At 38.0% G+C, this 11,340-nt stretch overlaps 1 protein-coding gene across 1 annotated transcript; it reads right to left on the reverse strand.

Annotated features, from left to right (window-relative positions):
- Positions 1-3,617: 3,617 nt before the first annotated feature.
- LZIC (leucine zipper and CTNNBIP1 domain containing) lies at positions 3,618-10,695 on the reverse strand. Its single transcript, XM_009325199.1, has 6 exons — positions 10,546-10,695; positions 9,305-9,440; positions 8,130-8,228; positions 7,352-7,447; positions 5,453-5,534; positions 3,618-4,028 (listed from the first exon to the last, which is right to left on the reverse strand). Exons 1-6 carry the CDS (start codon positions 10,644-10,646, stop codon positions 3,970-3,972), a joined length of 573 nt encoding a protein of 190 aa, XP_009323474.1. The 5' UTR covers positions 10,647-10,695; the 3' UTR covers positions 3,618-3,969.
- Between the last annotated feature and the right edge of the window lie 645 nt (positions 10,696-11,340).

The raw sequence follows: 11,340 nt of genomic DNA on the forward strand, positions 1-11,340 counted from the left end.
ATTTACATTAAACCACAAAACCATGATTTCATTTAGGAGGTGTTCTTTTGTTACCAGTTTTTATTTGAGCAAATGATTTTTATAATAGATTATGGACTTTTTTCCAGCCCTTGCAGAAACATTTGAGATAGTAGTGGAGGTACATCCCAGGATTATTTGGCAGAATATTTAGCACAGCACACCATTTAACTGACTATGCCCCTGAAATTAATGTAACCACTTCAAGTAGGTTACTTAAATAACTATTTGCTAGGGTCAACATACGAATAGCTTCATATTGGCAACAGCTTCCTTGTTAAATTACATTTATAGTCAGGGCATTCTGCAGGATATATCCAGCCTCTGGGTTAGAGCTATGCTTTCCGACCCTTCACAACTTTTGAGAAGGGAAGTCTGGCCTGGCATACTGAATCTTGCAATAATACTGGTCATTGATCTCAATCTCATCTTTGTCCATCTAAGTCACGAGAGATCTTTTCAAGAGCAGAAGGAGCACAACATTAAAAAGATATTCAGTCAAGGATCAATTTAGTAAGAATTTTACTAATGCCCGCAGTACAGAAAATTTGAAAAAATCCTGTAACATTTGCAAATCAATTAAAAAAGAGTTTTCTCCTCTCTAAAACTACAAGGAAAAAGATTTCCATATTATTGTACTGTTAACTAACTGTGATCTGTGGGAGTGCTGAGAGATTTAATTTACATACTAATGCTGCAAGCAGGTTGGGGGGTTGGGGGAAGAAAGTTACTTAGCACCAGTAATGAGCAGAAAGGAAAAGAAGGCAGCTACAGTCCCCATGGACTGTTTTGTTTTCAATAATTTTAGACTGTCTAATAACACCTTTTAATAAGCTGCTCTCAGCTAAAAAGCTGCAATCAGCCTTTGTCAGCGAACATAATACTGCCCCAGACAGGAAAATAGTTCTGATGTAATGGACAAAAGACCCTATCTAAAGAAAAGCTTCTTAAAAAAAAAAAAAAGGAGAAAAAAGTTCCATCACTGAAAGACACAAATTATGCTGTCTATGCTGTATATCCTTTCATTTCTAAAACACTAGATTTCAAGATGATCTCTATTAAAGCAAAATACATTAAAAACATTTTTTGGTTTAGTCTACTCCAGTCCTAGTTTACAATTAGACGAACTTGCTTATTTATAGGGTATTTATGCCCTATAAGTGCAATCTAAATTATGACTGATCATGTTAATTTTCTGTTTATAGTCTATGCTACCCACTTAGTCTCTAAGTGACTACTATGCAACACTGAGATTAACATTGCAATAGGCCATCTAAATTTAAGACTATTTCCACTCCACTCACTCAATTTAATGGCAGTTCTCACTGAAGCTGAAGTCTAGCTATAAAAGCCTAAGATATATGTATCTTAGGTAAAACATGGATGTTCTACTCCATCACACACAGGATTCCTCAAAACAGTGGGTCACCTTCACTGCTGATAAATGCAGGTCCAACTCCACTGTTGCCAAAAACAGTCATGCCACCATAAACTGGAACTGACTCTACCCAACACTTGGGTGTAAAAGTTGGTTTATAAACCATTGCTAACTCTAAAAGAATTCAGTATCATCCTCTCAGTAGATGTCTTTCTTAATTTTTATAATTCAAAGCACTAACAAGACAGAAACAAGATCACTTTTTTTCCTAGGAATTATTCTGATCTTTCCAGTATTATCACCATCCTCTTCTTTCCAGCAACAGACTTACTGTGATGGCAGTTAACACATTTTACAGATCAGCTCAGAAACATGCCTAAAACTTAAATAAGACACGTTGTCAAAAAAATACCCAATCACTAAAACCAGCACAAAATCTGTTTGTCCTGAAGATACACCTATCACCTTAGCAATATAGGTAGAGATCTCTGTTTAACCGCTTTCTAATGTCATTTGCTGGACAGTTAGCATTAGCCACTGTGGCATTTGGTTATTGTACTTTGCTCTCACTTAAGGGAAAATAAATTTATCACTTAGAAAAAACAGATAATTTGTGGAGTTTAAGCAGCAAAACGGTAGCTTTCTTCTCTTGATACATTTCTGCCCTACCTTACGGGAAGGGGAACTGACTATATCTGTGACTGGCAAATCACACTTTCTCTGAGGGGTGCCAGATAATAATAGCACGTCAACACACTCACAGCCAAATGCTCCTTTTGCCAATGAGATTTCATAACGCTTCCTTCACTTCTGAAGCTCTGCAAAGAAAGGAAGTGCTAACTCCCTGTTAAAACATATAGTCTAAAGGACCCAAAACTGTCTAATGTTTGAACTCCTTTTGCACAGAAAGAGGGAAATTGCTTTTTTTTTTGCATGAAGTTCCTTTTTTTTTTTTTAAACTTTTTTTTGGTCTTTTTGTTTTTTTAACAGCTAGAAGCTGTAAGCTGAACAGGTACGTCTACACACAGCTACGCTGTGTTAAAGAACTTAGGATTTACTGCTTCTAGTTTCAGACAAAGCAACACTCAGAGAAATGTCAAGCTTTTCTCCTCCTTCTGTTCAGAGGAAAAAGATACAATTGTTAATAGCTAAGATGACCACAGAAATGTTTTTGGCTTCTATCCATATCCTTTTCTCTAGCTAGTGGTAAAATAAGAAGGGGAACAGGTATGAAATTCAATTAAGAAATGCCTGGGTTTTTTGTTTTTTTTTGTTTTGGTTGCCAATATCATTAGATCAGCACCTGAATGTATAACATTTTACAAATGGTCCAAGGGTAGAGCAGACCTGAAATGCACATTTCTCAAGCTGAAAACATTCTCAGTAAAATATAGGCTTCCAATCAGCTCAGACAAAATGCTAACAAGTACCAAATTAAAGCATGAAGCTGCAAGTACTTTAAGAACAAGATCCCTAATATTGATTTTACAAAAAATAGTTTATCAGGAAGTTAAACACACATTTAGAGTCCCAAATAGTTTCTCTGCACTCAGAGCTAAAAACTCAACAATGTGAGATTTTAAATCCTCTTACACCCTGAGATTATTCAGGATTCTAACTTCCCTCTGGAGGCACAGACCCTCCCCTTTTCACAGCACCACCATCTGATAAATAGACTGAGCAACACTTGTACCAATCACGTAATAAGAGCTTTTCTGCCCTTTTTAAACTTGTTTCTACTTGCAAGCTATTTCATGCTATCTCAGAAATACTGGGAAATAACGGTAGCATGTAGTTATACACCCAGAGCTAAAGTAAGAGGTCGCAGAAAGGGCTTCCCTTGCCATTTCCTAGCAATTCCCTGTCGTTTCAATACACAAGGTTAAATTACTCCAGAAGCCTCCCTACAGGGCTTCCATTGTTTGTCAGTCAAGGCTAGGACACAATAGCACTCATTCATGTGCACGGCAAACAAGCAGCTAAGGGCCAATGATCAGTATAGAGTCTCATCTTGGTTCTTCTGCAAACAGTTTGTAGAAAGATGGCATTTCAAATAAACTATGTCAATTTTGCAAAGCTTCAATGCATTCCTAGTATAAACTACTTAGTAGGAAGTCCAGACAAAAATTAAGACAACTTGAGAGCAACGTGAAGAATCACCCAAAAAACCCACTCGCTCATTAGGACTGCTCCTGAAAAAGACCTGCTTGCTACAACCACATGCAAAAAGATTACGTTTTAATAGTTAGAGAAATACACATTCAGAAAAGTTCAAAATAGCTGATTCTTTCCAAAGACAGTCATACCATGCTTTTGTTTTTAGAGTACCACTTAGTGTTCAGCCTCAGAGCCTATGTTACTAAGGGGTACAGACACCAAGGTTCCAAAGTGCACTTAAGGCTGTTTACTTCATATCTTCTGGTTAGGAACCCAAGAGGTTTAGGGTTTGCAGTTTTTTTGGTTTTGTTTTGCTTTGCTTTTTTTCAACGTGTTAAAAATAGAAAAAACAAATGCAATATGACAGAAGTCCAATGCTGCTGATAACTGGAGAGACACAAGCCTCACGCACCTCTTCATTGTTTCGCCTTTTCTACTTCAAAACTTGCTAGAGCAAAGACTTTGTCTCCTGATCCTATGAGAGGAAAAAACGTTTTCAGTAAGTATTAGTAGAAATTGTGCATTTCCTTATATACAATTTAAATCAAGTAAAGCATTTGAGATCAAAAGAAATCAAACCTTCATTTTGAAAACCAGAACACTTGAGCTAATTTAAAAAAAAAAAAAAAAGACATACTGGCTTGACAGGTCTGAAACCAGGCTGGGTCTGGCTGGGACAGAGTTTCCATAGCATAACTTTCCCCATAGCAGCTCTCATAGTGCCCTGCTCTGTATTTGTAGCTAGAACGGTGTTGATAACACACCGATGTTTTGGCTACTGCTGAGCAGTGCTGGCACAGCATCGAGGCTGTCTCGCCCCCGAAGGCCAGTAGACTTGGGGTGGGCAAGAAGTTGGGAGAGGACATAGCCAGGACAGCTGACCCAAACCGACCAGAGGGATATTCCATACCATACAACACCACGCTCAGCAATAAAAGCTAGGGGAAAGGAGGGGGTGGGGGATTTGTTATTAAGGCATTTGTCTTCAGAAGGAACTGCTACGTGTACTGAGGCCCTGCTTCCCAGAAAGTGGCTGGACATCACCTGCTGATGGGAAGTAGAGAATAAATCTTTTTGTTTTCCTTTGCTTCTGTGCACAGCCTTTGCTTTTCTTCATTAAACTTCCTTTATCTCGACTCATGAGTTTTTAATTTTATTTTCTCCCCCTGTCCTGCTGAGGAGGGGAATGAGAGAGCGGCTTGGTGGGCACCTGGTGGCCAGCCAAGGTCAACCCACCACACAGAGAGCTGCTAATGAAGTACGCTGTTGAACAAAAGGTTCTCACCTTGCTTACGCTCTCAGGAAGAGGAGTACTGAGAGGTAGGTCACAGAGTCAGTTTATTTGTACCCTGACCTAGTGTGGCACGTTCCTGCCATTCATAGTTCTTTCATCACAGTTCTAACTGTAATGCTAGAATGAACTGTCGTGCTTATTTAATGCATATTATAACAACTTTTGGTGTTGTCAATATGATTAGAGTTATGACAATCACGGCAAGAAGAGTGCTTTAAAGCTGTATTTTGACAATGTGACAGTAATTGCTGAATTCTCTGCATCAAGCAGAGAAAAAGGCTCTCCTGAAGAGAGTCACTAATGCAAGAGAGATCTGTGCTTAACTGTAAGCTCTGTAGCTTGAGACAGACCATTCAAGCCTTCGGCATTATGGGCAACACTTGGCATTTTATGGCCATTTGGCACTGGATTTATTTGCTGTGTTAGTTTTTCCTCATGGATAGTGTATCAGAGTTTCATTGTTAATAAAATAGAAAAACGTACATAAAAATTTAATGGCGTGAATCTTTTGTATATTTTCTCTTTCATAGGGGAATCACAGGTATTTCTATTAATCAGTGTTCAATGAGGCAAAGAAATTGGAAGTTATGAGAATGAAAACCTACCAAGGTCAGTGGAGACTCTCTCAAACTGGCTCAGGGCTGTACCAGCATTTGCTGACAAGAACATCTCATCATCTGGAGTGAGCTAAATCAAAAAAGGCCATAACTGTGAGCTTGGTACCTTAATTGTGCATATTCCCACCACTGTAATTCCCACCATCTATACGGGCATGTACACGAACTATGACAGGTTATAGCGATTTTCAATTTGCAATTTTTAAGTGGCAGTGTTATCTAACATATTAAAAGCCAAAGTAAAAATGCAAGCTACTCCCCCTACCACTGAATGTTTTTCTCAGTGGCATCTGTCAGCCCAGCATATGCAACATCAGACATGCCTCTACATGCACCACTAAGTTTCAAGCTGACCTCCAGTGATAATTTGTGATGAAAAGGTCACACTGTACCTCTGTACCAAAACTATGCAAAGGATGTCAATTACTTTTTTGTCATGTGGTTAATACAGTAGTGAGCTAAGATCTAAGCTCACTTCATATCATTTACTGAGGAAAGCAAAAAATATGCAGTCATTAGCAGCTTTGACCATGTTAAGAGTCAATGACCTAGAAATGGTTCTCCTCCTCTAAAGTGACATTTGCACATGTATATTTTGCTTTTATGTATGTGCTCTGATGACTTGTGACAGATGCCCATAAAATATTTACAATAATGAAGTAGTAACCTACATTTGGAAGGTTCAGATATTCTAAGTTAAAACTCGCTCATTTAAGTAGCCTCAGACATATATCCTTATTAAAGCAAAGCATAAGTGTGTCAAACTGTCCACAGCATTTGTGTCAGTTTATTTATTAAAAATATAAAAATCAGGCGCAGGCATTCAGAATGATGTCGGAAGGAAAAAGTATTAGTTACCTGCCTTTGCTGTGCTTTGTAAGCATCTAACTACTTAACATTTTGCAGTATTGTGCAGATAAACACATAATATTTACCATCATTTTTCACATTCAGAGCAGATGTGAAACTACTATCCTAGCAAGTCCTCTGTGAAGTAGGTTACTGATAATTTTAAAAGATAAAGAGGCTACGTCAAAGCATGGTAAAGTGGCTTGTCCGAAGTAATCCAAGAAACTCATGCCAGGAGGATTAGATACCTTCATGCATTCAGTTCGCAATCTTAACTAGCCTTTTAACCTACTTCCAAAACATTTTTTTCTCTGATGGCCAAGCAATAAAAATATTCTGAGGGAAAGCATTTGCTAATATCATCTACTTGGAACGCAGCTCCTTTAAGTACTGCACTTGATCTTGTCCATTACATTCCCTCAGTTCCTAAGAAAGTTTAAGTACAGAGATACACAGCAACCCATTTTCCTCATTACCATCAACAAAAAGAAATAACAACTTCTCTTCCTCCCTCTAGTGGTAAAAAACAGGGATCGTTCTGCCACTGATGTACTCATTGGGGAAACAATCACATTTATTAGTCATCTCTCCAATTTATTTATCTTACACCAAGAGGTAGGTATTATCACCAATGCAAAAGTAAGTAAAGCTCAATGTATGTCAAAAGTCTTGGATAGTTCCTGTCAGGTGGATAGGTGGTAGTTAGCCAGTAAATGACTTGTTTTATAGCTTTTATAAATATCATCAACTTGTACCAGCTTATATGTGATTCATTCATATGACCCACCAAAGAAAACATTTTAAACTAGAAACAGCCTTAGATAAATGTACAATACTATTTGATACATGTTCAGTAGTGAGTGTTTCAGAAAGCTTGGCATTAAAATGGAAGGACGTTTATGTACTACAAAAGCAGGCTGCATTTTATTATTTGCTCATAAACAAAAGTTGTAATTTCTTATTTTAATGATTTCAAATTCCTCTTCAATATACACATAGAAATTTCTGTTCACCTAACTATCATACCAACAACCTTACCTTCTCACCAAGCTTCCTGAGGGCAGTAAGGATTTCCACTTTCTGCTGCGTGTATAGGTCTCGTCCCAACTTCCCAACCATTAAGTCTCGGTCCATCTGTATACCGGGGGGGGGAAATAAGTCAAAATATATAAGCCTCCCATTAGTTTCACTCAACACAACAGCATGAGCATGCAACAGCCTAAAAATATCATCAGTGAGTATGGTACCAATGGAAGTACGGGACAGAGCTACTCATAATTTAAAAGATGGCCATGAAGTTTTTCTGACCGTTCTGCGAACACTCTTTGCACCTAGCCTTAGCATTCTTGATTGCTCCAAACTTGAATCTCTTTTAATCAAAGACTGCTCGTCATTCAAAATTATGGATTCACATATCACTGATACATGGAGGAATGACATTTCATTTCACTTTATCTGGATCTCAAGTTCAGTCTAGATGTCTGAAACACTGAGTGCACTCTCCAGTCCCTCAATAGAATTACAGATTCATACTCTTCAGATTTTCTATTTACAGTTATACTCAGTTCATTATCTGTTAATCACATCTTTGTTTTGATGCAGCAAGATAAAAGATAACTCAAGAAATACACATTGCTGTCCCCATTACCTCAAGGAACATTTAAAACTGAACAAATTCTGAAAGAGAACTTCTCTATCTCCTTATGGTGCTGCCACCAAGTTTTCTAACACGCTTGGTGCTCTCCTTGCAATCGTTACATATTTAAATCAGTCTAGCTCAAATAAACAGTTTTTACAGTAAAACAGAAACCTTCACCTCTGCCAACCTTGTCCTCAATTGCCTTGGTTGTTTCTTTGCAAACATTCTAATTACTTCTGGAGTTTTAAATGCTTGGCTGATGGCTGCTTGTATTGCCTGCAAGGAAAAGAGCAAGAATGACCAGAACTAATAGTCACAAGCTATAGCTGCATGACAAGATTAATGAAGGCTGGAAAGCATCATTAGTATCCTCTGCGTCATTTGATAGAGAGCTTTTCTTTTATTGCATAACCATGGAAGTGAGATGAAAAAAATATATGACCTTTATGCAGGGCTTGAAAAATCCACTAATTAGTGCAACTGCAGCGAGAAGGAGCCGTGAAACTTTTCATTAGAGTCCAGGTCTTAATTTCTAATAATTTCCAACATCTTCCTGATACTAGCACATCACAAGTGGATGTGCTATGCTATCTTTAGCGGTTTTAATGCCCACACCGATGATTACAGCTCTTCCAAGGGTAAGCAGAATGTAAATCATGAGGTAAATCTCCTACTGTTATTCAAAATTTTCTGCGGAGTATCAAAACTATTATGATTCAATCTCACCACATTATGTTTGGACAAATCATGATCCCTCTGGAAACAAACTCCTAAAACATAGGGCTTAGAAGGAACAAATCATGCTCTAATTAAACATTTGAAAAGAGATCAAAAGTTGGGACGTCAGCATAAAATAAGATCAATTCACTAAAAGAACTTCAAGTTACATGGTCATTCCTACAGCCTTTTCATTTGGATTGGTACGAACCTCTAAAACAAATCAGCAATAAGAGCACAGGAAATGCTATCTTTATGCTTTCTAACAAACAGGTATGAACTTTATTTCTCACAATATATATTGTCCTGGACTGTCACTCACACCTTTTAAATTAATTTGCATTATTTTATGTTATTTTCTAATATTAAGGATCTGATATTTTCAGTCCCTGCAGTTTTCCAGTTTTTTCTGCAGTGTTATGGTTATAATTCTTCAATATTTTTTTCTTTTAAAATGAAGAGACCTGACCAAATTTTTATACGTACACATATATTAAATAATAAAAACATTAGATACATAGAACTAGCTTTCACATGTGCCTGTCTAAAAATTATAATGAACCACTTGTATCTATTTTCTGTTTGATTGAGTCCAGGCAGAACATGAACTATTTTTAGTAACACATCATCCTTACCAGTTGCATCCCGCTGAGCTCGTCCACCAAAGTCATATCTCCAGACATAATCTTCTTCAGGGAGTCATTGATCTCACTCAGCTGTTCTAGGGTTTCTTTTTTGGTCTCTTCATACTCATCTGCATCTAGCTCCTCTCTAAAGAGGATCCAACAAGACATATTAATTCATTGGACTAAACCCAAGATGTAACATGGAGAAAAGGACATCAGGAAATATCATGAAGCACGCTTCCTCAGATAGCAATGAAAACATTCACATCACTTCAGATTATTCTGCTGTAGCCCACTTAGCTGTTATTTAGCTAATGCATATGTAGTTTTCTTGGTTTTCCACCACCTCCTAGCCACCCATGCGCTTGTGTTGTTTGTATTAAGTCACTTGTATTAAAAAGCCCCTGACAACTACGAGATACTCAACACTTGGTGCAATATTTAAAAGTGCCTTTTGGATCTCAACAAACATATGCAGTTAGGTTGTCTTGCTCAAAGCTACGGTGAATGACATTACCCGAGAAGTCCATCTTCTCACCTAAAAACCATCAAGTTATTCAGGAATAACTGATCCTGATGTCTAAACCTTGCCCAATTCAAAGAATGGCACTACTAACCCTTAGCAATTATAATTGTTCTTGAAAAACATATGTACTCCTTGGACAAGTTAGAATTATAGTCAGAGAAAGCATCTAAAACCACACAGGATGTTTAAGTGCAAGTACTGAAACAGAAAAAAACACCCTTTTCCTTGGTAATTCAGTCTATCTCAGATTTTATTAGCCCACAAAAAAACTAACACAAAATCACATTAAACAAATCACACGAAAATGTTAGACAAACTAAAAAACCCCAAAAACCAAACATCCGTAATTGTAAGACAAAACAAAGTAGACAAAAGCTATTTGTTAACTGCTATTAAAAAAGCCCATATGAAAATTGTGAATTCTGTGAACAGCTATTAAAAGTCACACTGAAATATAAAATTTCAAAGAAAACAGTAATGAGTATTTCTGCCCGCATTTTCCTCAAGATGATAAATAGAATGATCTTAATAAAAAGAAAGGTTTTTTAAAAATAATTTTTACTACCTAACACAAACATCCTACCTAATTTAAAAAATATGAAGCCACAGCAAAACACAAAATAAAACAAAAAACCCCACAAGATTTTTGAAAGGTACCACTTTCTTCTGCCAACCACTTAAGAAAAATATTACCATATAAGAGGAAAGCATTTATTTTTATTACCTGCATTCCTCCAGATCTTGAAGCTGCTGCATTAATCTATCCAACTGCTCTTCCAAGTTTTGTTTTAGTTTACTGGTCTCTGTTGTTCCTCTTGAAGCCATTTTCTGTTTTCACATTAAAATTTTAAGTTGTTACATGACACTCCTGGGAGAAAGAACATTTTATTGTTGTGCATCAACAATTTAAAACTTATCTTAAAATGCTCCAAGTATCAAGAAAATTATGCAGTATCTCGATGATGGAATGTCTGACCAAAACACTGGGAGATCCTTGCAGCGGGCATAGAGAAATGGTAGGCTGGGTCTACAGGATTGTTACCCTTGTAGCAAGAGGCAGCTCACCACGGTAATAACTCAAACAGCCAGGGCACATAAAAACAAGTAAGTTCGAAACCAAGCAGCAACTACCGAAATACTGAGGTCCCGCTACAGGAAACGAGATTCTACTCTTCAGCTGCCCCTTGGGAAGCTATTCAAGGGGCAACAACCCGGACGCAAGGTGTCTGAAGCACGCGAACACCTTAGAACCATTAGCGGTAGAAAACTAGAGCGCGCTAGAGGAAATACGTGCTGCTTTGGGTATCGAACAGGAGAAGGCGGCTGCGCGGCTCGGCAGCCGTTGACCGGCAAGTTCTGAGGTTTGCACGACCGCCAACGGCTCCAGCAGCCGCAGGCAGAGAAGGGAACGCGATCCTCCCCGCTGGAAAAGCGCGAGAGAGGAGAGCGAACCGGAGGCCCGGGGGGAGGAGAAACGAGAAGGAGCTCAGGCGCGATCCGAGGCCAGGGCTCCAGCCCG

This window comes from Pygoscelis adeliae, unplaced genomic scaffold, assembly GCF_000699105.1.
Source record: "Pygoscelis adeliae isolate BGI_AS28 unplaced genomic scaffold, ASM69910v1 Scaffold36, whole genome shotgun sequence".
Lineage (NCBI taxonomy): Eukaryota > Metazoa > Chordata > Aves > Sphenisciformes > Spheniscidae > Pygoscelis > Pygoscelis adeliae.